Source organism: Eptesicus fuscus, chromosome 22 (assembly GCF_027574615.1).
Source record: "Eptesicus fuscus isolate TK198812 chromosome 22, DD_ASM_mEF_20220401, whole genome shotgun sequence".
Taxonomy (NCBI): domain Eukaryota; kingdom Metazoa; phylum Chordata; class Mammalia; order Chiroptera; family Vespertilionidae; genus Eptesicus; species Eptesicus fuscus.
The window spans coordinates 35,730,648-35,758,473 of NC_072494.1; the positions used below are offsets into that span (position 1 = coordinate 35,730,648).

The 27,826-nt window shown below is 44.8% G+C and overlaps 1 protein-coding gene across 1 annotated transcript; it reads left to right on the forward strand.

Moving 5' to 3' along the window:
- The first annotated feature begins 1,087 nt into the window (after window positions 1–1,087).
- LEMD1 (LEM domain containing 1) lies at window positions 1,088–27,071 on the forward strand. The gene is made up of 6 exons (XM_028129182.2): window positions 1,088–1,139; window positions 2,537–2,657; window positions 4,125–4,247; window positions 7,241–7,311; window positions 24,674–24,750; window positions 26,642–27,071. Exons 2-6 carry the CDS (start codon window positions 2,576–2,578, stop codon window positions 26,847–26,849), a joined length of 561 nt encoding a protein of 186 aa, XP_027984983.2. The 5' UTR covers window positions 1,088–1,139; window positions 2,537–2,575; the 3' UTR covers window positions 26,850–27,071.
- The last annotated feature ends 755 nt before the right edge of the window (window positions 27,072–27,826 follow it).

Below are 27,826 nucleotides of genomic sequence, written 5' to 3' on the forward strand. Positions count from 1 at the left end.
TGCTCAGTCCTTTCCCAGCATCGGGAAAGTATAGACATGATAGGGTCCCACGGGTAAGCGTAGATAGAATGGAGCCCCCTGAAGAAGAGGCTGGATGTGGAATCTCTCTGAGGCTAGGGCACATGCATAATTAGTGCTTGCTGTGTGGTAGAACTCATTAAATGCACATAACAGCCCTGTGAGGTGGGTACCCCTGTCACCCCCATTGCAGATGAAGCAAAGGAGACAATGGGTTTAGTAACTTCCCCTACTTGGCATCCATCAGCCAGCTGGAAAGAGACAGGCTGGGATTTGGCTCCAGTCAGGCTGGCTCCACTGTCCCCCTAACCCCTTTCGGGTGACTCCTTCCGATCCCTGGTATTTAATTAAGGCATGTGTTTTGCCAAAGTTACATTTTGTCTTGCATAATTGTTTCATCCTAATTTGTCTTGCACGATTGTCTCAGCAAACTCAAGCTCATAGTCTAAGGGATCTTTCCTTAAAGAAACTAAAGCAGCTACAACAAGAACTGGCCTCCTGCAACGTAGATGCTGTCTGTCCCGGGGTTGTCACAGGAGTGTGCCGAGGATGAAACGAGATACGAGTGTGCTTTGAAAAGGCCAAAACCATCAACATTCTGCAACGTACTAGTTATCTGCACTCTATCCGGATCCCTATTTTTAAATGAGCAACTCCTTAACAAGTTAATACAGGTTTCTTTCATTTTCTCATTTTCCCTAGAGGATATGGCCAAACTACCCATCTACTACTGTGGGTCTTATGATGGCCTAGATGCTTGACGTTTGATTTCTCCTTTATCTTCCCAGTTTCTTGGCAGCGTTTGGTTTGGTGGCAGCTCCTTCTCCTCACTTCCTGTGCCTGCTGATAACTGCCCCTGCATCCCTTGACATTTTACCACGGCAGTCAGCCTGTGAAGTCAACCAGGGCCGCCTCTGTCTGAACCTAGGTTAAATCAGTCCTCAGACTTGCACATCAGTCTGTTGCTAAGGAGGTTATTGATGTCACACTGTCAGTATTATGATTATCATAATATCCAACAGGCAAAAAGGGGTTGGTTGCTAGTGGGAACCCTTGGGTGAAACTCACCCAGCTTCAGTAACCAACCCAACTGCACAGACTTTAGACAGCCATGTAAAGGGGTAAGTGGATGAGTCATCCAGTTGGACCCCGTTTGAATATTTCTCTTCCGTATGTGTGTTCCCTCTAGGCAACTGTCTAGTGTCACTTGAAATTGATGAGGGCTCTTTTGGAGGTTATTTTTGGGAAGGTGGTGAAACAACAGACAGCTGTTCTCTGGAGGAAATGTCACAGGATCTGCCTAAGCTAGCTTCCAGTCAAAAAAATAAATAAATAAATAAAAATAAAAATGCAAGCGCATTGTCCTTTTCCTTCCTAACATTAGGATGCTTACTAGTGACCTGAAAGTGTTAATTCAGCTTCTCAAACATACAGAAAAGCGGGGAACACATTTACTAAACACCTGTGTGACCCTGGCCCGAGTATAGCTTTAAAAGTGGAGACCCGTTCAGCTAGGAGTTCTCAAACAACCGTGGTATGCATGACAATTCGCAGCTTTTTCTAGCTGTGTACAATGTTCTTCCTAATTGGACATTGACTGATCACCAATAAAGGCAAAGTCATTACTTAAAATTGGTCCAGATCCTCCAATGCTGAGTAATTGTCTTGAAGTCATTTTCACTGTGATATTAAAAAGCCTGGAAACATGATAGAAACGAGGTACAATAAATAAACCCCTAAATTAAAAATCTCTGTTAAAAGGTTTGACAAATGGGTCTGTCTGTTAGGATTTAGTTAAGTGGGTGGAGGGGCCGGTTTGGGTGGATAGAGGGATCAACTGGATAACACTGGTCGAACGGGAGGCTGTGCAGGTTAGGGAAGCCACATTGAGACTTGCGTAAATCTATATAAATCAATTCATGTGCGAGCGAATGAACAGCTGACTTTTTCAAATGCCAATTCAGCAATTACCGAGTCTGCTGTCGGTTAATTAAAAACGACCCTCTTGTTACATTCAGAGTTAAATTACAAGTGTGGAAACTACTACTGTTTGCAATATCTGAATGCTCTGTACTCTCTGTACTCTCATCAAAAGGCGGGCTGGGATAAATAACTTCTATTTAACTCACTAAAAAATCGCTCTCAGCTCTTTCATATTTAATTAACTTCTTATCTTCTCAGAACTTGAGTCTCTCTCAGTTCCTAAGCAGTAATAGAAATAAGTGTTCATTCGTTCATTTTGGGCAGAAGATTTTCTCACATTAGTTGAGTAGAAAAGTTAGAAATAATTGAACCCCAACATGGGGGAAAGTGACACCCATCCAAAGCTTTGCATCAAGGCAAACAAATCTGGAATAGATTTGTGGCCGAAACAGCAAAAAATTGTGATTTTTTTCCTTTATTGCCTTTGCACCTCCAAGATTGGGGAGCTCGGTATGGACACACGTCGGCGGACTAGTGACATTTGAGTTCTTCCTTGTAAGACTGTCTTAATGAACTTAATGTTTTACTCTTTCAGAGATCTCGCTATCAGAAAAGAGACCAAGCTTCCATCACCATGGTGGACGTGAAATGTCTGAGTGACTATGAATTACAGAATGAACTTAATAAGCTTGGATTTTCACCTGGCCCAATTCTATGTATGTCTTCTAAGTATGTATGCAGCAAATATAAGAGACTATGACTCATAGACTACCTCGAAGATTTAAATTTATTTTTAGTGGAAGAAACATGTGCAATAAAAATCATTAAACTAGAAATAGGAAAATAAAAAAAAGCAGAAAAGCCCTAAAGAAGGGAAGAGGTGATAAATACACTCAGATACTTCATACAGATTAGTAAGTATGGAGTCAGACAGAAAAAAAATCTCTTTCCCCCAGTTACTCTTTTTTTTTTTTTGGCTTATTTTTTATTTTTTTTAATAAAATATATTTTATTGATTTGTTTACAGAGAGGAAGGGAGAGGGATAGAGAGTTAGAAACATCGATGAGAGAGAAACATCGTTCAGCTGCCTCCTGCACACCCCCCATCGGGGATGTGCCCGCAACCAAGGTACATGCCCTTGACCGGAATCAAACCTGGGACCTTTCAGTCCGCAGGCCAACGCTCTATCCACTGAGCCAAACCGGTTTTGGCATGGTTTATTTATTTTTATTTTTTTATTGTTTAAAGTATTACAAATAGTAGTATATACGTCTCCTTTCCCCCAGTTACTCTTGATTATATCACCCTGGGTTCTTTTTCATTCCTAGTATGTGCACTGTGCTAACTATGCATGTATGTATTGTCCATAGTCCCCATAGAGTCCATGGCATAGACAGAATTACAACTTTGTCAGTCTTCTCAGATGTATCCAATGCCTGACTCTATGGCTAACTCATAGAGGCTTCACCTGAAGTGTTTGTGGAAGGGACAGAGTGAGTTGAGTAGCTGTGAGGTCCACCTCATTGTGAAAAACACAGTTAATAATGTAAGTATAAGAGTAAGGATCTGAGCCTGGCTGGCATGGCTCAGGGGTTGAGCCTCAACCTAGGAACCAGGAGGTCATGGTTCTGTTCCCGGGCAGGGCACATGCCTTGGTTGCAGGATCAATCCCCAGTGTGGGGCGTGCAGGAGGCAGCTGATCAATGATTCTCATCATTGATGTTTCTATTTCTCTCTCCCTCTCCCTTTCTCTCTGAAATCAATAAAAACATCCTCCTATATAATAAGAGAGGAATATGCTAATGTTCCTACAGGGCATTATCCGTTATGCCCTCAGGCATAACGACCAACTGAGTAAGGACCAGATCACGGATCTGCAGGAGGGTGGGGTAGTGGAGGGTGGGGCAGTGAACTACAGGCGGGCCAGTGAAAAGCTACAGGAGGGGGCAGGGCTGCAAGCTATGAGAGGGGGGAGAGGGGATGGAGGGGAACTGTAGGAGTGCAGGGCAGCCAGCAGAGAGCTACAGGAGGGCGGCAGAGAGCTACTGGCGCATGGATTCATGCGCAGGGCTACTAGTATTAAATAAAAAGAATAAGGATCTGAGTTGTGAAATACCTTGAACCCAGAAAGAGCCCATATACAAACAGAACAACTTAATCTATTCTCCACATTCTTCCTCAGCTTCCACCAGAAAACTGTATGAAAACATGTTAATGCAATTGTTGGTCTCACCTCCCTGTGCATCACCTACAATGAATGGACCGGGAAAGCAGCACAGAACTCAAGACTATGAAGACAGGAAAGGTACCATTAGAGGCTATACTGCTCGATAGCAACTTTGCACTTATTATTATTTTTTAATATATTTTTATGGATTTCAGAGAGGAAGGGAGAGGGAGAGAGAGATAGAAACATCCATGATGAGAGAGAATCATTGATTGGCTACCTCCTGCACACTCCCCTCTGGGGATCAAGCCCACAACCTGGGCATGTGCCCTTGGCCACAGTCGAACCTGGGACCATTCGGTCCACAGGCCGACACTCTATCCATTGAGCCAAGGCCAAACCAGCTAGCAGTGGTCGGCAAACTGCGGCTCTCGAGCCACATGTGGCTCTTTGGCCCCTTGAGTGTGGCTCTTCCACAAAATACCATGGCCTGGGCGAGTCTATTTTGAAGAAGTGGCGTTAGAAGAAGTTTTAAGTTTAAAAAATTAGGCTCTCAAAAGAAATTTCAATCGTTGTACTGTTGATATTTGGCTCTGTTGACTAATGAGTTTGCTGACCACTGGGCTAGGGCAACTTTGCACTTATTAACACCTTGTCCAGCATGACTTATGCAACTTTTAATGGCATGAATGAAATAGCCACATGGCCTGTTTGCACACAAAGCCTGGACATAGGCCCTGGGCTGCAAAGGGAATGCTTAACTCCGTGTATATATTCACGCCAGTGACTCAGTTGGGTGGCAAATCTGTTTGATTTCTAAAACCAGAAGATCCTACAGATAATTTCCAGGTCTCCTTTGAGGTCTCAGCCTCTGCTTTGCCTCAGTCAATAAATCTGATAATTATTTTCTTTGGATTAAATGATTTCACATACATTAAGAAAGATGAACCAGACCCTCCCTCCCTATGCCTACTGCCCTCCTGACTTCATGGGAGCTGACCACAGCCGGTCTCTCCCAGGTCCCAGGGGGGTGGGGAGTGGTGGTCTCTGGGATGCAAGAGCTTCCCCTACAGTGGCCCCTGCCCAGGTGCACCTTTCCCCTGTGGGGGCATCTAGTTTAGGCTCCGAGAGGGTTGACTTAAAGATTCTCACAGTACATCCCAAAGCTCTTTCATTCAGTAAATATTTATTAGGAGTTCTCTATGAGCCACAGTAAAATAATAGGAAGTGCCATTCATTAAAGGCCACCAATGCATTTCTGGCCTAACTTGCATGATCTCATTTAATCTTCACAACACTTCGCTGAAGTTCAGAGAGGCCAAGTCATGGGCCCAGCATCATAGAGCTAGGAAGTGGCCCCAGAAGATAAGTCTCCACTAAAGGGGCCATGAAAGCAAGGCCCATCTGTCTTCGTCAGCACTACATGGCCAGCTGGCAGGGCAGGCCCACGCCCATAGCAGGAATTCAGTATGTTTGTTGAATAAAAGTGATATAGAAGTGAGATTTGAACCCAGGTCTGGCTCTCATAAATGTGCTCTTTCCACCACATACCCTATATTTTTCTCACAATTTCTATTGTGAGAATAGAGACACATTACATTTTTTTTTACCATGTTGGATTTACCCCCCCCCCCCAAAAAAAATGGCAATTTCATATAGTTCAAATTCATAGTTCAACAAACATTAGAAGTGCCCGAGGCCCTCTAAACATGCCCCGCAATGGTATTAAAGGTAGCATGGGTACTGAGCCGCCCCCAAGAGTCTGGAATGGCTGGCCTGGTGTAGAGAGGGCAGCAGGACAGTTAGCCTGGGGGTGCCTCAGGGCAGGTGGCTGCCCCAGACCCTTTCTGGATGTGGGATGTGTTCACAGTCCTGTCCCAGCCCTGGGGCTGCCTCTGTTTCCCGCCTGGGAAGGAGCTGAAGGGACGAGACCAGCCCTCCGATGAAAAGCAGTGCCAGGCTCGAAGATTCCAGGGAGGAGAGCGTGTGCACTCACTGCTCGTGACGCTGAGGACTGCAGGTCAACGCTGCCGTAGTCTCCGTCCAAGCTGCCCTGGGTCCCAGCACGCAGGCCTCCACACAGCCCCCACCGAGGGGCCGTCATGCTAGGACCGGAAGAAAACGGGGCCTTCGGTTTAAGCTTTGCATTGCTTTATGCTGTGGCCGCCTGATGCTAGCTCTCCGTGGGCCATCAAGCCAGAGGTGGGAGGTCTGCTTCAGTCCTAGCTTTGTCATGCGGCGCAGGCTGCCACTGGCCAGTGGTGGGTACAAGTCAAAACCCTGCTTCTCAGAAACCGGCCTGGATCAGACATTTGAACTTGCTCCTTGGAGGGGCCTCAAAGACCCTGGTGCCATTAGAATGGAGGGGTTGACATGGAACTAAGGGGGTCCTGTGGAGATTCAGCCTTGAGCACTTCACAGAGATACCTAGTCCTGGGGTAGCAGGGAGGGGCAGCAGTTTTAGGGCATCCAATCAATGGGTGGATTTGATTCTTCTCATTTTCGTTCATTGTTTTGGCACTGGGTGGGCACAGCTTTCTGATCTACCCTTTTTTCAACCTTCCCAAATATTTCTGACCTGGCAGCTCATTTAGAATCCCCTCCAGGAAAAGCTCGCTGATATTCAAGAGCAGTGATTGCTCCAAGCTTATCAAACAGCTTCCTCCCAGCCTGAGGCGAGGGCTGATCTACAACAACCTTTCTGCCCTGGCACAGGTCTGGCCTTCCCTCCCCTGGGTGCCTCTCTGGATACAGAAGAAGGACTTCTTCTGCCCTATGTTGGCATTCAGAGATACGCCAGGCTTCCCGCTGGCTCCAACGGGCAATGGCTGGGCTGCAAGCAACCGCCCAGCGGAGCAGCCCGCTCGGGCTCAGCATGCGTTGCTCTCGGAGGCCCCCCAACACCACAGCTTCCCTGACAGGGCCCCCCATGTCTCCAGGGGAAGGCCTGGGTGCGTTCCACAAAGGCCACTGCACAGATGCTCTCTCCCTCAGGACAAAGCGAATCGTCCAAAGCGAATCCTCGCAGCTCTCTCCTGCCCCGGGATGAACAGAATTCACTGCTTGCTGATTTTCGTGGCTGGCTCGTATGTCCTCAATGGCCTATTTTCCTTTTGTTTCCCATAATCCAGAGCTGAGGGGCGTTATCGTTTTGAAAGGAAATATCATACTCTCATCAGGAAAAAAGAAGGGACCCAAAAAAGTATGTACCATTGGAATGCATGGGTACTTGGACACGCAGTAAATGTAAGAGACGGCATGTTTCCCGTGTAAGGAAGTAGCAAGGCACTACATTGCGTTGTGGCGGGGAAATGTAGTTTAAAGAAGCTCGTGGGAAGGCAGGTTTCTGTTTTGCGAAACTCTGACCAGGTTCTAGCGCAGGCCCCAGAGTTAACGGCCCCTCTCTGAAAGAGCAGCGCCCCGTTTCCCTCCCCAGCTGCCCGCCCTCTCTCTGCGTCCACCACCTGCGGTCTGCATTCACAGAGCACCCCGCGCAGCCCCAGACCCACAGGGAGCACAGAGCACGTGCGAGTGCCTGTCCCCTTCTCGCCCAGACGCTGAGATCTGGCTCCTACCCTCACCACCGCCACCATATGGGAGCCCTTGGCCAAGTGTGTGAGACAAACAGGTTTCGGGTACCCTTCCACCTGCCAGCTGTGTGACGCTGGGGGGAGGGGGGTCACTGCATGGACCTGCACCTCCCCTCCCGGTTTAGTTAGCAGGACCTGCCTCCGAGGGTGAGTGTGAGGGAAAGGCAGGTGAAGCTCTTAGCATAGAACACGGCACATAATGCTTTCACTCCACCCCTAAACTCCAAGATAGCAACGCTAGTGACTTGTGCTGGGTCCCTCTTTATTTAGAGACACCTGCCTCCTTCCATGTTGGCAACTCTGCTCTCTCTAGGTTCTGGACTCTGCCCCCTGCCTGTGCCCGTTCTCACTCTGTCTTCTGGGCCCTGACTGCACGTTGCTCCTGAGGTCTCTGTCTTCAGCCACTTCCCTTCCTGCTCTGCATCGCTCCCCGGGGTCGTCTCACTCACTTACCACCTCTGTGTCGTGACTCCACATATACCCCTCCACGCAGGCCCTCTCTCCTGAGCCACAGGCCTGCCTCCTGGAAAGCTCCTTCCCTCCTTCCTGCATTCATTCAACAAATGGCTATTTATTTGCTTACTTATTTTCACCCTCACCCCAGGGCATGTTTCTATTGGTTTTAGAGAGAGAGGAAGGGAGAAGGGGAGAGAGAGAGAGAGAGAAACATCGATGTGAGAGAGAAACATTGATGGGTTGCCTCTGGTACGTGCCCCAACTGGGGATCGAACCCACAACTTGGGCATGTGCCCTGACCAGGAATCAAACCCGTGACCCTTTGGTGCACAGGACAATGCTCCATCCAACTGAACCACACCAGCCAGGGCCACAAACGCTCATTTATAATTGCGGATGCTTCATGGGTTATACAGGTTATTTATACTTCTCCTGTGGTCACCCCAGCACCTCACTCCAGCACCACCTGCATTTGTGGCCTCCGTTTATCTTGATGGTTCCACCTCCTTCCCCACGCTCCAGTCTCGAAATCACATCGCTACCTTGGAAGGCCCATGCCCCCTAGCTCCTCACACAAAAACAGTTGCCAAGTCCTATGGATTTGAATTACAATTTTCAAAAATCTACACCTCCTTTCTCTTCCCACTGCTGCTTTCCCAGCTTGCACCCATATTACTTTGGGGTTTGTTTGTTTGTTTGTTAATTCGAACACTAGCAATACCCTCCTAATTGGTCTCTGCCTCCAACCTTTACCAATGCCAGTTCAGATCTACAAGCAGAGCTTGAATCATGTCTTTCATTTGCCTGGAAACTTGCTGTACAGCGGGAAGAGACACCAGGATCTCCTGTGCATCTATCTCCTTCACCAACCCAATGCCCACTTACCTTGTTTCTCTGCCTCTCACACCTCTCCCCACGCACCTTTGCCTCAACCGTTCTTTTTTTTTTTTAATAATTTTTTTAAAGAAATATATTTTATTGATTTTTCACAGAGAGAAAGGGAGAGGGATAGAGAGCTAGAAACATCGATGAGAGAGATACATCGACCAGCTGCCTACTGCACACTCCCCACCGGGGATGTGCCCGCAACCAATGTACATGCCCTTGACCGGAATCGAACCTGGGACCTTTCAGTCCGCAGACCGACGCTCTATCCACTGAGCCAAACTGGTTTCATTGCCTCAACCGTTCTTTATGCCTAGAATTCTTTTCATGCTTTCACCCACCCCATCTGTCTTCCTGTTAAAATTCTGTGATCACTTACAGTGGTTCTCAACCTTCCTAATGCCGTGACCCTTTAATACAGTTCCTCATGCTGTGGTGACCCCCAACCATAAAATTATTTTCGTTGCTACTTCGTAACTGTAATTTTGCTACTGTTATGAATCGTAATGTAAATATCTGTGTTTTCCGATGGTCTTAGAGGCCACTCCCGTGCATCCCGTTAAAATTGCACGTTATCTCATTCAGTAGCTGCCACAGGGCTTTGCACAGACCGGGAGCCCAAAGATCACTTTATCAAGTCTACCAAACAGCTCCAGTGGCACAGGGGCTAGTTTGAAAATAGGGTCTAATGTTTAAAATACTTGTTGAGTTTAAATAAATGAAAGAAACTCCAGGTAAACATTCCTGGAGTAAGTCGTTACTTTAGCTTTCCATCTGAACCTAATTCACCTTTGATGAAGTATTCTGATAGCAAACTTTCTAAAAGACATTTCTTTTTTTTAAAAAATATATTTTATTGATTTTCCACAGAGAGGAAGGGAGAGGGATAGAGAGCTAGAAACATCGATGAGAGAGAAACATCGACCAGCCGCCTCCTTCCTGCACACCCCCTACCGGGGATGTGCCCGCAACCAATGTACATGCCCTTGACCAGAATCAAACCTGGGACCCTTCAGTCCACAGACCAACGCTCCATCCACTGAGCCAAACCGGTTTTGGCTAAAAGACATTTCTTAAATCTTTCACGTGGACCTTGTTTCTGCAGAAAACCCTTTAGCCTAGTTCCTGCCGAGACATTTACAGGAGAAAAGCAACCTGAGTGTTTAAAAGGCAGCAGGTGGGGCCAATGGCCCTTCAGGCGTTGCTTTACGTAAACCTGAAACAAAACCACATCAATATTTTGAATTGGCAATAGAATTAAATGGAGAGTTTGTGATGGCATAAAATGTTTTGATCTGAAGGATTATATAAGCCATTTTGATTCTCAGAAGAGCCGCAAGACATCTGTTCAATTTTAAATCCGAAAGTCAATGTAAATAAGCATTTAAATTTCCATGTTAAAAGGTGGTGGAACGTGTGTTTATTGAGACACTTGTCTGGCACCATGGACTTTAATTACTTAAGAGCATTGGTCCGTACCTAACAGTTCTCTAAGTACCCGGAAAGGGTATTACACATTTCTTGGAAACATCAATGCACACGTATTTTCCTCTCATTTCAGTAGGTTTCTAGTGAAACACAAATCACCTTGAGATTTGGATTATGCCAATTTTTGGATACTTTTAAACATTGTACGTGTGTTTTATTTATTTTTAAAATATTTTTTATTGATTTTTCGAGAGAGAGAAAGGGAGAGGAAGAGGGAGAGAAACGTCTATGGTGAGAGAGAAACATTGATTGGCAGCCTCCTGCCCGACCCCTACTGGGCATCAAGCCCGCAACTGGGGCACATGCCTGACGGGGAATCCAACCGGCAAATGGGTGCACAGGACGACGCCCAACCGAGCGACACTAGCTAAGTGTACATGTATATTTTATTAAATCACACATGCAGCCTATTTGATTCAGTGACTAAGGCCATTTAGAAAGCTAAGTCATTATTTTTTTTAATTGAGGATTTTCTCATCAGATAGTTTCGAGACATAGCTTAAGCTTCCATTGATGGAGTAGGGAATGAAGCCAATGTGTGTAAGTCAGGTTCCTAAAACCTCTAAAGAGGAGAGATGGGATTCAGGAATGGCAGGGAGGCAAGGCAGAAGGACCTCCTACGTCAGGCTGCACAAAGTGGGGTTTGCTCGGATGACCATGTCATTTATCACTACAAACAGGATGCTTTTGAAAGTGAAAGGGGACGCTAACCAGAAGGGGTGCTGGGATGACAGGAATAAAGCAGAACCGTCCTGGCAAAAAAGCATCGAGTCATCCCGGGTTTGGGCGTGGTCCCAAGGGCTGAAGTGTTTGCATGTGCATACCCGTCTGCAGGGGGCTGCTGCATGCAGAGGGCGGCTGGCCCTGGAGGGGTGCTCCTGAGCACCCCGGGCCCCTTCTGGGTGTTTCCTTACTCATCCCAAGACAAGACATGCTCTTTCCTGCTAGAATCCATGTTCATTCTGTTCTCCCAGCCTGGAAGACTCTCCTCATCTGGCCACCTGTCATACATATTCTCCTAGGATTTTTCTCAAAATGTGTTCTGTGGGTCTGGCCCTAGGAATCTGCCTTTTTCCATCAGCCCCTATTCCCACCTTCTGTCCAAGAGCTTTTGCTCTAGGCTATAAATGTTGATGGTAAACCTATGTCTTTGAACCCTCTCCATTTAATGCAAAGCCAGGCGTGTGTGTGTGTGTGTGTGTGTGTGTGTGTGTGTGTGTGTGAGAGTGAGAGAGAGAGAGAGAGAGAGAGAGAGAGAGAGAGAGAGAGCGAGAGAGAGAGAATGTGTGTGGTTACTCGGTCCCTGTTGGATGAACTGAAAGGAACTTTTGTCCTATATTGATGTTGATGATCTTCCTTTTCTGTTTTCCTATCCTGTACCATCTCTTTTGTCTTTTGGACATGCCTTAATGTATTCTCTTGAGAGACAATGCTTAGGTCATAGTGAATTGATGACCATCCAGGGAAGGGTTGCAACAGAGCTTCCAGCCTGTGAGTGGACACCAATTTATGAAATAAAGGGCATTGTGCTAGACCTTGTTCCTGTCCTGAAGAAACTTAAAAATGAGCTCTTGAAACACCGAATATGTGTATCAAAGATATGGACTAGCGTGGCTGGCGTGGCTCAGTGGTTGAGCACCGACCTATGAACCAGGAGGTCAGGGTTTGATTCCTGGTCAGGGCATATGCCTGGGTTGCCAGCTCGATCCCCATTGTGGGGCGTGCAGGAGGTCGCCAATCAGTGATTCTCTCTCATCATTGATGTTTCTCTCTCTCTCTCTCCCTCTCCCTTCCTCTCTGAAATCAATAAAAATAGAATTTTTTAAAAATTGGGGCTCTAGAGACAGGCTGCTTAGGTTCAAATTCCAGCTCTGCCACTAACCTCGACCAGACACTTGACCTCTCTGTCTCTTAGCTCCTCATCTATAAATAAGGGTAATAATAGTCTCTACTTCATAACGTGTTATGAGGATTAAGTTAAAGTATGTAAAACAGAGTAGTGATGTGGCACATAGTAAGAGCTGTCCAAGTACAAATAAGAACTATTACTATCATTAATATTCCTATTATATAAGAAGCATGGTATTTAGTCATCTGCAATACAAAGCAATGTATTTAAGCAAACAATAATATAATGGAAGCTACATTTTTAGTATTGAACTCTACAGACTGTGGTTTATCAGAGTGCCTACAGATATATAATTAAATATACAGATGCAATTAAAGATTATTCTCTGGAAGTGCTGTGCATTTCGTGAAGCAGACCAAGCTTTTTAAAAAAAGTCATATGTGCCCTCCCGGTATATAGGACTCCTTTCTTAGTCTGATACTTAAATTCTTCTTTCCTTTGCCTCTTTAAACATTTAAAAAAACAACTTCACTTAGAAAAAATTGCAAGTAATAGTACAAAGAATTCTTTTTACCCAGATTATTACCTTTTACCACATTTGCTGTGTGTGTGTGTGTGTGTGTGTGTGTGTGTGTGTGTGTGTGTCTACTGTGTCTTTCTGAATGATTTGAGAGCAAACTGTAGGCATGAAGCCCCTCAGTTCTCTGGCATGTATTCTGCCTACCCCTCAAGGACACTTTCCTACATGTACACGGAATAACACTCCCAATAAGGAATTCACATTGATTCAGTGCTAGCATCCAATATTCAGATCCCATTCAAACATCACCAACTATCCCATAATGTCTTTGCCTTCTGGTCCCCGACTAGTCTAGGAGCACATGTTGCCTTTGCTTGTCATGGCTCTTCTGTCTCCTTCAGTTTAGAACAACAGTGCCTCCATGTTTCCCTGGCATTCACACCCTTGACCATTAAAAAATTGTTTTTAAAAATATATTTCAGAAAGGAAGGGAGAGGGAGAGAGAGATAGAAACATCCATGATGAGAGAGAATCATTGATTGGCTGCCTCCTCCACGCCCCCTACTGTGGATCGAGCCCACAACCCGGGGAATGTGCCCTTGACCCAATCGAACCCAGGACCCTTCAGTTGGCAGGCTGACGCTCTAACCACTGAGCCAAACCAGCTAGGGCGCCCTTGGCATGTATTCTGCCTACCCCTCAAGGACACTTTCCTACATGTACACAGAATAACACTCCCAATAAGGAATTCACATTGATTCAGTGCTAGCATCTAATATTCAGATCCCATTCAAACATCACCAAAGAGTACACAGTTTAAAGAGTACACGCCTTTCATCCTGTAGGGCGATTTTTCTGTCTGATTTTTCATTTTGACTCTTCATACAGCGCCTGTCCTCTGGGCAAATCCTCAGAAGGATGCTGTGCTCTTCTCAGAGCATCACACCAGGTAGCAAGGCCACCCTGTTCCACCGCTGGTAACATTAACCTTAATCACCTGGAGAAGTTGGTGTCTGTCAGGTTTCTCCATAAAACCATCATTTTTTCCCCATTTGTAATCAAACAGTATTCTGTGGGGAAATATTCTGAAATGACACTAACATAGTGCTCCTATTCAAACCTCATCCATTAGCCCTAGCTCCCCTAGACGAATGCCTGAATCAACTTCCATTGTAATGATGCCCATTGAGACTTTCTATTTCTATTATTCCCTGTCCATTTATTAAGTGGTAGTCAACATAAGGAAGACCTTCCCTCCTCCCCCATCGTATTCATTCATTCATTTGTTTGTTTGTTCTTTGTTTCATTTGTTCTTACATTCAGTCATATTAGTATGGACTCTGATTCTTTTTCATCAAACGGACTATACCTTGATATCTTTATATATTTGAATGCTCAAATTGTCCCAGATTTGGCCAGTGGGAACCTTTCCAATATGGGTACTGTTTCTGTTTGATATATCCTCCTCATTCCTTGAGCATGTCCTGAATTCCTGGCACAAAAAGATGTTTCAGACCCATCTGGTGCTTTTTCTGCCCCAGGGGCCTTGGATGGTGTCTACTGCAGGATTGTGTTTACTTTTCCCGTAGGATGGTATTTAAAAACCAGGATCTAGCTCTGGTCGGTGTGGCTCAGTTGGGTGAGCATTGTCCTGTGCACTGAAAGGTTGCCAGTTCAATTCCCAGTCCAGGCACATGCCTAGATTGCATGTTCAGTCCCCAGTTAGCCAGGGTTGCATTCAGAAGGCAACTGATCGATGTTTCTCTCTCATATCAGTGTTTCTCTCTCTCTTTCTCTTTCTCTCTCCCTCTCCTGTCCTCCCTCTCTAAAATCAATAAAAAACATTTAAAAAAAAGATCTAGGTCTTCAGTGAGCTCATTGCTACTGGGAGTCATTGCTTCTAGGCCCTCTCGGTGGATAGAGCTAGAAAATAAATGTGTGTGTATATGGACACCTGCACATATGCATCCTAACTTTTTATATCTCTCTCTATATATAAATTTAAAAATCTTAAGTGCATATTGATCTTCAATTACAATCCAATATGTCAGTGTTCTTTCTAATCTGTCTTTCCCCTTTCTGTTTGTAAATCGCTTCAGTGAGAAACCTGGCTCCCATTACCCTCAATAGATTTGCATTTTGCTCCACTTTCTAACTTCCTCAGTGTAACCCGATCTCCCAATCATAATAGCCACCTCCTTCTCTGCATAACCCTCAGCACCACCTCCTCCACCACTGGACATGGCAACACCTCCCTGTGGCCTCCCATCACTGTCTCTCTTCCTTGGACACAGGGCACACTGAAGCCTGCATGCTGTCCCCTTCCCTCCCCCTGCCATTCTTCAGCCACCAGGAACCCCAATATACACAGCCCCTCCTCCTTCATTTCTTTGGCCTCCAGGGATTCTGACCCCTCATTCGTGTTGCCTCTGCCCCACTTCTTGTGTAGGACACATGACATCCCAGGGAAGGACAAGGAAGGAAAGGAAAGCTTCAAGTTTCTTTTTTTGCTCCCAATTCTGAGGTCTGTTTCAAGGTCTTTGTGCCAAAACTTCAATAGGATTTTTACTCTTGTGTCTCAGTTACTGTTGTTGTTGGTAAGATACTTTGTAGGCCTATACTGTGCATGCGCAGGGCCTACCCCAATTGCTACAATCGGAAGACCCAGTGTACCAAGGGAATATATATTAAAGGACTACCATTAAGTGTGTGGTTTGAGTTGCATGTAAAGGTTTTAGGCAACCTGATGTTAAACATCTCTATAATACTTCCTTAATTAATTGAAAAGCATCCTTATTCCCAATAGTTGTTGTATATTCCAGTTGGGTCAATGTGAAGAGTAAATTACATATTTGATGACTACTTAATAAACCCTTCGTTCTTACCTTTGACATGTACTAATGGGAGCTAAATACCATATTTACAAGGAATGCAACACTCTTCCTGTAAAACTACTGACCTCCTAGTATATCTGCTTAAATATGCTAATAATCCATGTCTTTATCTCATTGATTACATGCTGATTCTTTCTGTGTAATAGAACCCAGTCTTTGAAATGCAAGCGCATCAGGAAGAGTTAGTGAAACCAAACTCATTACAATGATTCTAAGATGATAAGAAAGGTAAACTTATTTATTTTCTTAAAGCCAAATTATGAGCAGTGGTGTTCTCTTTCTATAGGAAAAAAATATGCATTTGTTTAGAAAACCCAGCTTTGCTTTCATTTTCAACTAAGAATATTTAACCAGCCTTAGCTGGTTTAGCTCAGTGGATATAGCGTCGGCCTTCGGACTAAAGAGTCCCAGGTTTGATTCCAGTCAAGGGCACATGCTTGGGTTGTGGGCGAGACTCCTGGTAGGGGGCATGCAGGAGGCAACCAATCAATGATTCTCTCTCATCATTGATGTTTCAAGCTCTCTCTCTCCCTCTCCCTTTCTCTCTGAAATCAATAAAAAAAATAATAATAAAAAAAAGAATATTTAACCAAATTCACTTCAGCTAGTTTATCATTTGCATGATGGGTATAGCTATATGTATCCATTTTAAAGAAAGGAGTTTCCTGTTTACCTCCACGATGAGCACCCCTGAGTTATTTTGATCTCTTGGGATTTATTAGGGCTTCCTTAGTACCAGGCACTATTCATCAGGATGCATGAGTCCAGGCATGATTTATTATAATGATTGATCCTGGAATTTCCTCTCACTTCTTGGAGGAGGCTCTGTGGTGCATCTTACAGATGCAGAAAGAAGCAGAGAGGGGGTATGACTTGTCTGAGACCACACAGTGTTAGCAGAAAAACTGGAAATGGCATTCCAGTCTTCTAGTTTCCATGTCGCAGCCTTTCCCATTATACCGAGCCGCCAAAGGAAGAGGAGCCACAGCAGGCCCCTGAGCGGTGAAACAGCTCCCTCCAGTGTCTCTTTTCGTGGTCTCCCAGGACGCAGGGCTTCTCGTCCCCTATGGCAGCGAAGGCTTCCTTTCTGGTTTTGCTATGAGAGTCCTTCTGAGGCCTTTTTCACTGGCCCTGCCGTCCGCACATTAAAGCCATGGTACGGAAACCAGCACAGCTAAAATGGACTGGCTTCTATGCACATGGGTACCTGGAATTTGCTCAAGTAAGACAGAAGAAAATTCAAACCTGAAAACCTTTTTATTTTTTTTTAAAGAAATATGTTTTTATTGATTTCAGAGAGAGGAAGGGAAAGAAACATCCATGATAAGAGAGAATCATGGACGGGCTAATTTCTACACACCCACTACTGGGGACCGAGCCCGCAACCAGGGATATAACCGAACCGTGACCTCCTGGTTCATAGGTCGACGGTCAACCACTGAAACACACCAGTCGGGCCTGAAAACCTTTTTTGAAATTTCATTATAACATATGCATCTAAAAATGCATAAAGAATTATGTAATAAATGGTTAGATTCTCACCCTAGAGATTAAAAATTAAATCATTGCTAATTCGGTTGAAGACCCCAATGATCATATTCCCCTTCCTTCATTTTCCCCCAAGGTAACCACTACCCTGAATTTTCTACTTATTATTCTTTTCCTTTTCTTTACAGTATCCACAAACTTTAGTTTCTCATGATTTTGGATTTAATTTAAGTGATATCGTAGTGTAAGTATTCTTCGGTAACTTCCCTTTACCTTTCACCATTATGTTATGAGCTTCACCCCATACTTGTAGCTCTCACTCATTAATTTTCACTGCTATATAATTATTGTGAAAATCTATTTATCCATTCCTCATTTACGGGACATTTGAATTGTTGCCAGGTTTGCCTAAGACAAACAATGCTGTTACAAACAATCGTGGCACTTAATCCATTGTGTACATGTGCAAGAATTTTTTCCTGATTGAATGAATATACCCAGAAGGGGGACTGCTGACTTGAAGGACTGAAGAGATCATGCTAAATCGCTCTACAGTGGACACACCACTTTATATTCCTACCAGCAACATATTAAGAGCTCCATTATTCTAAATCTTCTTCAAAATGTGGTATTGCCAGATTTCATTTTTGTCAGTGTAGTGGATGTAAGATGGTATTTTATTATGATTGTAATGTGTATTACTCTTATGCTAATAAGGTTGAGCATCTTCTCACATGTTTGTTGGTTATTTATGTTCTGTTGTCTGTAAAATGTCTCTTCATATTTTTTGCCCATTTTTCTGTTAGGTTGTTTATCTTTTTCTCATTCCTTTATAGGAGCTCTTATATATTTTGGATACTAACCCTTTGTCAGTCATAAGTGTAGCACAGATCTCTTAGTAGTTTGGGGTTGTCTTAAATTTTTTGTTTGTTTGTTTTTTCAGCAGTTCACATCATAACTGAGAGTGAGGTACAGAGATTCTCATATAACCTCTGCCCCCCACCTCATGAATAGCTTCCCCCATTATTTTTTATTTATTTTTTTTAAATATATTTTATTGATTTCTTACAGAGAGGAAGAGAGAGGGATAGAGAGTTAGAAACGTCGATCAGCTGCCTCTTGCACACCCCCCACTGGGGATGTGCCCGCAACCAAGGTACATGCCCTTGACCGGAACCGAACCTGGGACCCGTGAGTCCGCAGGCCGACGCTCTATCCACTGAGCCAAACCGGTTTTGGCTAGCTTCCCCCATTATTAACATCTCCCACGGTGGGCTTGTCTTTTCACATTTTTCTACTAGCCTTTTAAAAAAAATCTTCACCTGCGGGTATGCTTTCATTGATTTTGAGAGTGAGAGAGGGAGAGAGAGAGAGAGAGAGAGAGAGAGAGACATTGATGTGAGAAACATCAGTTGGTTGCCTTCCAAACTCGCCCTGACCAGGAATCGAACCTGCAACCTTTTAGTGAATGGGGTGATGCTCCAACCAACTGAGCCACCAGTCTAGGGCTCTACTTGCCTTTTAAAAATGTAATTTAAAACAATTTCAAACTTAAAGCAAGTTTCCAACAAAGAATTCCTATATGGCCTTCACCCAGATTTACCAATTGTTAACATTTTACCACGTTTGTTTTATAATTTTATCTATTTATTATTTTTTCTTGAACTAATTTATGATATCATAATCTTTTACTTTCTTCCCAAAACTTCAGTATATATTTCTTTAGTCTAAAAACATAAGGATATTCACATTACAATGATGAGAATCAGAAATTTTCTGTGTGTGTGTGTGTGTGTGTGTGTGTGTGTGTGTGTGTGTTTATTTATGTTTTGATTGCTTTCAGAGAGAGGAAGGGAGGAGGGAGAGATGGAAATGTCGATGGGCTGCCGCCTGCACGCCCCCTACTGGGGACTGAGCCTGAAGCCTGGGCGTGTGCTCTAACAGGGAATTGAACCAATGACCTTTTTTGATACATGGGATGATGCTCAACCAACTGTGCCACACTGGCTGGGCAGAAATGTTTGTTGAGGTTAAATTCACATGACATAAAATTTACTGTTTTAAAGTGCAAAATGCAATGGCATATAGTATATTCACAATGCTGCCTCGATCTAGATTCAAAACATCTTCTGGGGTTTCATATGCGCATCCAATCCAATCCTTTTCCCAGGCCAGACACCTCCCCTCTATGGTCACCATCTTGGCTCCTAGTGCAAATGCCTCAAAGTAGAAGGATCTTCCTCTGTACCATCTTGGTTTCTACTGCGCATGTGCCTAGCAAAGGAATCCCCCCTTTATTGTTTACTAGAGGCCCGATGCACAAAATTCGTGCAAGAGTAGGCCTTCCTTTCCCTGGCTGCCGGCACCGGCTTCCCTCCGGCACCTGGGACCCGGGCTTCCCTCCAGCTGCTGGCACCCAGGACCTGGGCTTCCCTCATGGAGGGAGGCCCCACACACCTGTCACAGCCTGCCTGTCAGTGGCCTGGGCCTCCCTCTGTGGGGTGATCATGGGGTGATGGCCAGGCCCCCAACCAATTGCATCACACTCGCCTTGGCTGGCCTGGCACCAGTGGGTGTCATAGCATGGTCCCGGATGGTCACCCGGATGGTCATTCTGCTGTTTGGTCATTCGGTCTATTTGCATATTACGCTTTTATTATATAGGATTCCTCCCCCACATAGTACCAGCGAGTGGACCCCTTGTACCTGGGGGAGATTGGAAAGCAGGTCCTTCCTCCCTACACAGGGGGATGGAGAGGTGTTAATCCCCTTTGGGGGGGGGGGGGGGGACAGCTATTCACTATTCTCTGGGGTATCAGCTATCCCCTGGGGTGTCTGAAGCTGTAGCTTCCAGACTTAAGCCTGATTAAGTGTAACTTCCAGACTCAATCAGGCCCAGCCAGTGTAGCTCCCTTCTCTTTTGTTAACTCCTAGCTGCCTGTGCTAACACAGGGATTTTGGCTATATTGAGCAGAAGAATTTTGGAGAAGTATATCTATCTCATCTTGTTCCCAATACCATTTTGAATAGTCTGTCCTTTCTCATCTGGTTGGCAATGTTAGCTCTTGTCATTCATCAAATTTCCATAGGAGTTTTAAAATGCACCGAGGACTTGTTTTAATCAGGTATAATAAGGTGACAGGCAGGGAGATAGCTGCCTTCCAAGGAAGTGTATTGCCTACAATACTCCAGAGAATTGATTATATCATGCCAATGGGCCACCTGGGGAAGGAGCAGGGTCAGTCAGGAGGCAGGAGTGAGAGGAAGGCATGGGCACAAGGCTTTGTTGTGGCCTTTGCAGGGAGGAATGGCTGAGGCAAGGTAAGCATTTTAGGATGGGCTAGTTTGACTAATTTCAGCAGTTCTGGGCTTTCAGGGTGGACCCTAGGTGGCCAATATCTGGCCCTGGGCTTGGCAAGTGAAAGTTAGATAAAGGAGAAGGTTGGAGGGGTTGGTTGGCTTGTACATGGAAGGCTTGGTCACAAGGAGTCTTTACTATCCCTAGGAGTGGGCAGGCCTTCAGAGAGGCAGTGTCTCCAGGGTCAGCAAGGCCCCAGGATGCCAAAGCATCATAAAATACAGAACACAAAAACCGTGATTACTAGTACAATGGGGTCTCTATTCCTGATCAGTGTGTCTAGCTTGTGCTCCTAGAAGAATGTCTTCATTACCAGAGCAACCCCTCTCCATCTTGTTGGTTTACATTGGTTGTTGGTTTTCACTTGCCCCTTTGTTCTTCCCAATAAATTTTAGAATAAGCTTATCAAGTTCCATGAACAATTCAGAATGTGATTTAGATAGAAATTTTGCTAACTTTATAAATTAATCTGGAAAAAGCTGACTCTTTACGCTATTGAATCTTCCTGCTCATCAACATGTTGCATCTTTACATTTATTGAAATTTTCTTTAATGTCCTTCAGTAAGATTTTTATTGTTTTCTCAATAAAGGTCACGTTCAACTTTTGTTAGCTTTATTACTAGGTAGGCTTTTGATTTTTGTTGCCAAATTTTGTTGGAAATAAGAAGAATTCTTTTGTTGGGAACAGTATCTTTTAAAAAATATGCTTTAAATGGTTTGTTGCTGGTATATGGAATTGCAGTTGACTTTTGTCAGTACCTTTTGTCTTATAACAATGAACTCTTAGCAATTATAATAATTTTCCTGCAGATTCTTTTTAGTCTAATGTGTATACCTTTAATTTCTTTTTGTTTGCCTGTGCCTCTAAGACCTTTTCATTACAATATTATGTAAGTAATAATAGTAGGAATACTTTCGTTGGTTCTGATTTTAAAGAAAATGCTTTTAACATTTTACCTTTTTGAAAAAATATTTTTAATTGATTTTAGAGAGGAAGGGAGAAGGAGAGAGAGAGATAGAAACATCAATGATGAGAGAGACTCATTGATCGGCTGTCTCCTGCATGCCCCACACTGGGGATCAAACCTACAACCCAGGCAGGTGCCCCGACCGGGAATCAAACCCTAACCTTCTGGTTTATAGACCAATGCTCAGCCACTGAGCCACGTCAGCGGGCTTAATATTTTACCTTTGAGTATAATTTTTGGTGTAGGTGTTGGGAAGTTCCCATTTCATTCCTGGTTTGCAAGAAGATATTTTAAAGCAGGAATACAGATGATCATAAAGTTTTTAACCTTTTTTTTTTTTTTTTGATAATGTAGTGCAGATTATTTTAAAAGACTTTTAATTAATTCAAAATAATTATTTAGGTTAAAAGAACACAATGTTTTAAATTAGAGCTTTATTGAAGCAAGGTTGAGGTAAAAACAATAGAGTGAAATTATTGCCAGATCTTTATTAACTTAATCAGTTTTAGTCAATAAGGGATTTGGGGTTAACTCGATATTAAAGAGCTCTAAATCAAGGGTTTTTTCCCCCACTTGTAAGAAGGCCATAACTGCCAGTTTGCCAAGTCATTTGTAAAAATGTCTGGCTCTAAGTACAGGCCTTTCTTCAACAATTGCATTAGTGAAGGAGAGTGATTGAAAAATGTAACACATTTCAGCTTGAAGAGAATTTCATCCCCACCTCCCGGGAGCATCACTGCCTCCTGGCTCCCTAAACTCCAACAGTCAGAAGTCCTAGAAGAATAAGCGGAAGGAGGGGGGTGGGCCACAGCACTCAGCGCCCCTTCTTTGATTGCCCATAATGGAAGGCGCCAGCCTATGACATTTCAGGCCAGGTTTGGGTCCACACTGTAAAATACACATCTTGCATAATGCAAGCAAACTTGTATTTATTTATGGATAAATATTAATCATTTTAGTCAAAGTAGATCATTTTTCAAAAACCAGATACATTTTTTGATGAGTAATGATTTTGTGAGAATACTGGGGAATGCTCCAGTCCCCGACTCGCTTGTCCATGGCCTACTGTTGTGTGAGGCCTCTGGCAGCATGGGAGGTGTCCGAGGCCCCTCTCATGTTCAGGGGGGCTGGGTCCCTGGGAAGGGGGATAAACACCAACTTACCAATGCCCCTACATGGTAGATGTCATGCCTTGATTAAAGAGAAATAAAGTACAGACCATGTGTATTAGGGCTGAAGAAATATAGACTAGACAACTGACCTGAGTGAATGAGAAGACTTCTTGCAGGAGGGAAATTATTTTTAGAAGCTGAAGGATAATACTGTGTGACCCTAGGGTAGTTACTTAAGCTTTCTGTGCCTCAAGACTCATCATCTCCCATATGGAGCAATGACAGTGCCTCCCGGATGAGGGTAGGGTGGTCCAGGAGGCCTCGGTGAGTTAGTGGGTTAACGGGGCCTGGCACTTGGTAAATGGTGGTTAGCAACATCATCTGACACCACAGCTTCACATTCTTGGACATTGCAGACACTTGAGGATGATAAGGCCTGAATATCCCATATAATAAAGAGCTAATATGCTAATTAGACCAAACAGCAGAACGACCATCCGGACGACCTTCCAGACAAAGTCAGGGCTGAGAGGGCCGAGGCATCAGGCCTCTAGTGAAGTCTGAATAGACAATCAAGGACAACCAGACAGTTGAGGAAAAATGACAACATGAAATTAACAATAATTATCATTAGCACTAAGTGCTTTCATTAAGTGCTTACTATATATCAGGAAATGTTTTAATCATTTTGCATAGATGAAGTCACTTAATCTTTACAACTTTATTTCACAGAGAGGAAACAAAAACATAGAGAACTATGCATTTTTACTTTATTGCAAAAATGACAACATGAAAGAACATTTTGGAAAAGGAAAAGAAAACATGATTGTCCTTACTTCTATCCCTCATACAGAACATTTCATTTTCCTAAATTATTTTCTAGTCCTTGTTCATAGCCAACTTTAAAAAAAAATAACTTTATTCTTTGTATAAAAATGCTTCATGCTCATTAAAAAAAGCTCCGAGCACCTGGTCGGTGTGACCTCTGGTTGAGCGTTGACCCATGCACCAGGAGGTCACCAGTTCAATTCCTGGTCAGGGCACATGCTGGGGTTGTGGGCTCGATCCCCAGTGGGGGGCTGTGCAGGAGGCAGCCATTTAATGTTTCTCTCTCATCAATGTTTCTATCTCTCTGTACTTCTCCCTTCTCTCTCTAAAATAAATAAAAACATATTTTTTAAAAAAGCTCCAAGCAATAAAAGTACCAATGAAAGTGCAAAATGGAAAGATGATATTTAAGAACGGAATGCTGCTTGTGTCATGTGACCCTTGACACTGGTGTGTCTATTGTTCATGTGCGAGTCACTGATGTAAAATATTAGTCCATGAGCCCTCACTCGTATGGCTCAGTTGGTTGGGTGTCATCCTGTGCACCACAAAGTTGCCACTTCAGTTCCCAGTCAGAGTACATAACTGGGGTTGTGGGCTCCATTCCCAGTGGGGGTGTGTGTGCAAGGAGGCAGCCTATCAAAGTTTCTCTCTTGTTGGTGTTTCTCTGTCTCCCCCTCCCCTTTCAAAATATTTTATATTATGAAGTACTAAACTACCTGTTGTACCAAAAACTTTATCAGTCCCTAGATTATACAATTTTTAAAAAAGATGTTGACTTTTTAAATCATTGTCTGAGGATATGTTTTTATTGATTTTAGAGAGAGGAGAGAGAGAGAACAATGTGAGAGAGAAACATTGATTGGTTGCCTCCTGTAAGCACCCCGAGCAGGGATGGAATCTGAAACCTGGTATGTGCCCTGATCTGGGACCAAACTCACAACCTTTTGATGGACCGGATGATGCTCCAACCAACTGAGCCACCCGGCCAGGACACGTTTATTTTCTAGAACAAAAAATAAGGTCCTTTGTACAAGACATTGGAAGCTGTGAGGGCTCTTCTTGATAATTTGGTATTATCTTTCTGATAAATAAGTTCTTCTTGATATTTTCTTTCTGTTCATTAGAGACCCAAGGCTTTCACCACTAAACCAAAACTCCAACATATCTACTGTCAGCATCATAAGCACGCTGAGAAAATAAGGTAATACTTTTCTTAGCATATGAGGAGATATTACTGACATATGTAACTCCTGAAAAAAATTGTTATTCAGATTTTTGTGAAGGGTTTGAGTCTGAAAAAGAATCTGTTGAGAGAGAAGAAAGATTCATAATATACTAGTGGCCTGGTGCACAAAATTCGTGCACATTAAAAGGGGATTAATTAGAGGAAATAATTTAATATTGCTATTTGCCCTTTATCTATTATAGAAGTGTCAGAGATGAAAGAAAATTAGTAAAATGTATATGAAAACCTTCCTCCTGTCAGAGTCTGGGATGCACCATGGGACCCAGAGTCAAGTCCCCGCCCACCCACATGCACCTCAAAATCATGTGAGACCCAGACCCAGCCAGCCCCTCCCCCATTGGGCTAGATCCAGACCTGGCCAGTCCCACCCTTGTCAAGCCCTGCTGGGCAGGGGACATAGCCTCAGGTCCCCTGGCCCAGCGCCAAGACGGGGAGCGTGGCCTGAGGTCCCCCAGCCCAGACCAGGGTGGGGGGCATGCCTTGAGGTCCTCTGTCAAGCCCCACCAGGTGGGGGACACGGCCTGAGATCTCCTGTCAAGCCCCGCTGGGTGGGGGGCATGGCCTGAGGTCCCCCGTCAAGCCCTTCCAGGCAGGGGGCACAGCCTCAGGTCCCCTGTCAAGCCCCACCGGCAGGGGGGTGCAGCCTCAGGTCCCCCATCAAGCCCCACTGGGCAGGGGGCACAGCCTGAGTTCCCCCGACCCAGCACTGGAGGGGCACCTTGAGGTCCCCCGTCAAGCCCCGCTGGGTGGGGGGCACGGCCTAAGGTCCCCTGTCAAGCCCAGCCAGGCATGGGGGCACAGCCTCAGGTCCTTGGCTTGGTGCTGGGGTGGGGGGAGCAGCCTGAGGTCCCCTAGCCCAGCACCAGGACGGGAAGCGCACCTTAAGGTCCCCCGTCAAGCCCCTCTGGGCAGGGGGCATGGCCTCAGGTCCCTGGCCTGGCACTGGGGTGGGGGGCATGGCCTGAGGTCCCCTGTCAAGCCCTATGGGGGTGGGGGAGGGCATAGCCTCAGGTCCCTGTTGATTGCTCGTTAAGGCTCCTTATGGGAACTTGGCTTCAGCTGTGGGTGCAGCCATGTTTGTGACGGAGTGATGGTCAATTAGCATATTCCCTCTTTATTAGATAGGATCATTTCAAAGCTAAAGGGGCCTTACATCATCCCTCGCTCACCACTTAGGTTTAGAGGCCAGAGAGGCTGAGGAGGATGTGCAAAGTCACAATGAACTGAGACCAGAACCCAAGGTTTTGGATTTGTAGACATTTTTTCTTTGTGTCTTGGAAAATGGGGGGGAAAAAAGAGCAGGTAGTTGAAATAAAAGCTCAAGATTGGCCATTTTATTAGTCAGAAAGTAAAGCTTTCTGGAAAGTTCCCTAACTTCTGAATAAACATCAGCCAATTTGAAACTAGTGAAAACATAAGATTCTCTGAAAGATTTCAGAAAGTATCCTCTTGCTCTTTTAAATGCAAAATAAGCACATTTCAAAAGCACTTCCCATCTGCACCCTGAAAGGCTGGGTGTAGACTGGGAAGAAAGGACTGTGTACTGATGGCCCCCATTCGGCTTTTACGGCTCCCCAGTAGGGACCAGGGGATCTGTAAGTCCCCGTGCCAGGCCTCGTGCCGGCATTGATAGACATCAAGAAATGCTTGGTGGGACATTTGAGAACTCACATCCTCATGATACCCGGCTAACATCACTTGTTAAAATGAGCACAGGTTTTTCATGATAGAGGCCTGCTCCCTAAAGCCCCACTAGGGCTGCTCCTTTGAGCCCCAAGGCCACACACGTTCAGGGGGTGCTAGTTCGTCCTGTACTCAACCCTAAGAGCCACTAATGTTTTCACAGGTGGGCCTCAGGAGCACTGTACACCAGGTTCAGAGAATGGAGTAACACCGAAGAGAACGCCTACTGCACAGTCAACGGGAGTGCGGGGAGCAGGAGCCTAGAAAGGTTTCCCGCGGGCTTGAAGCTTGCTGTGTTTGGCATCTTCATCATTGTGATATTTGTCTACATAACCGTGGAAAGGAAGCCGCTCTTTGGTTCAGGGCTTTAGGAGCAGAGCAATGATTGCCTCAAGCCCTCCTGCTTCAAGGAAGAACGGGACTGCTCTGAAGGGGGAGGGCCAGCCCTGTAGCCAGGTAGTCTTCCCGAGCACTGTGCCCCTCCCAGTTCCGTACCCGGGCTCAGCCAGGTGGAAGGAACAAGGGGAAGAACGAGAGCTGAATCAAAGGTACTTCTAGGAGGCATGCCGGCCATCATTAAAGGTGCTTCTAAAAAGGCAGCTGAGCCTGCATCTTTCTTTCTTTCTTTCTTTCTTTCTTTCTTTCTTTCTTTCTTTCTTTCTTTCTTTCTTTCTTTCTTAATATATTGATTTTTCACAGAGAGGAAGGGAGAAGGATAGAGAGTTAGAAACATTGATGAGAGAGAAGCATCAATCAGCTGCCTCCTGCACACCCGCTACTGGGGATGTGCCCGCAACCAAGGTACATGCCCTTGACCGGAATCGAACCTGGGACCCTTGAGTCCGCAGGCCGACGCTCTGTCCACTGAGCCAAACCGGTTAGGGCTGCATCTTTCTTTTTAATGAGGGTAACAAGCCATTGATTACATGTTATTCACTCTATTCACTCTTCAAATTGTATCGTCAATTATGGGAAAGGCTGCAACAGGTAATTAACAAAAAAAAGGGTGTATCTGATGTGGCAAACACAAGGAACTATCCAACATCACCCAAAAACAATTTAGAAAATGACAGCATTTTCACCATTGAAACCAAGCAAGGTTTGAACTCATGAAGGCCTGATGAGGGAGTGGTCATGGCCTCTGGGACCAGACAGAGTTGGGTAGGCCCCTGGCTCCTCGGTATATTGAAGCTGTGAATCTGGATGAGTTGGTTGTCTTCTCTGAGCTTCAGTTTCAACTTCTGAAACTAGAGGTAGCATAGACCTCTTAGGGTGATGAAGAATTTGAGGAAATAATGCATATAAAAGTACTTAGTGTGGTCCATACCGAACTGGTAGTAAGCCTCCA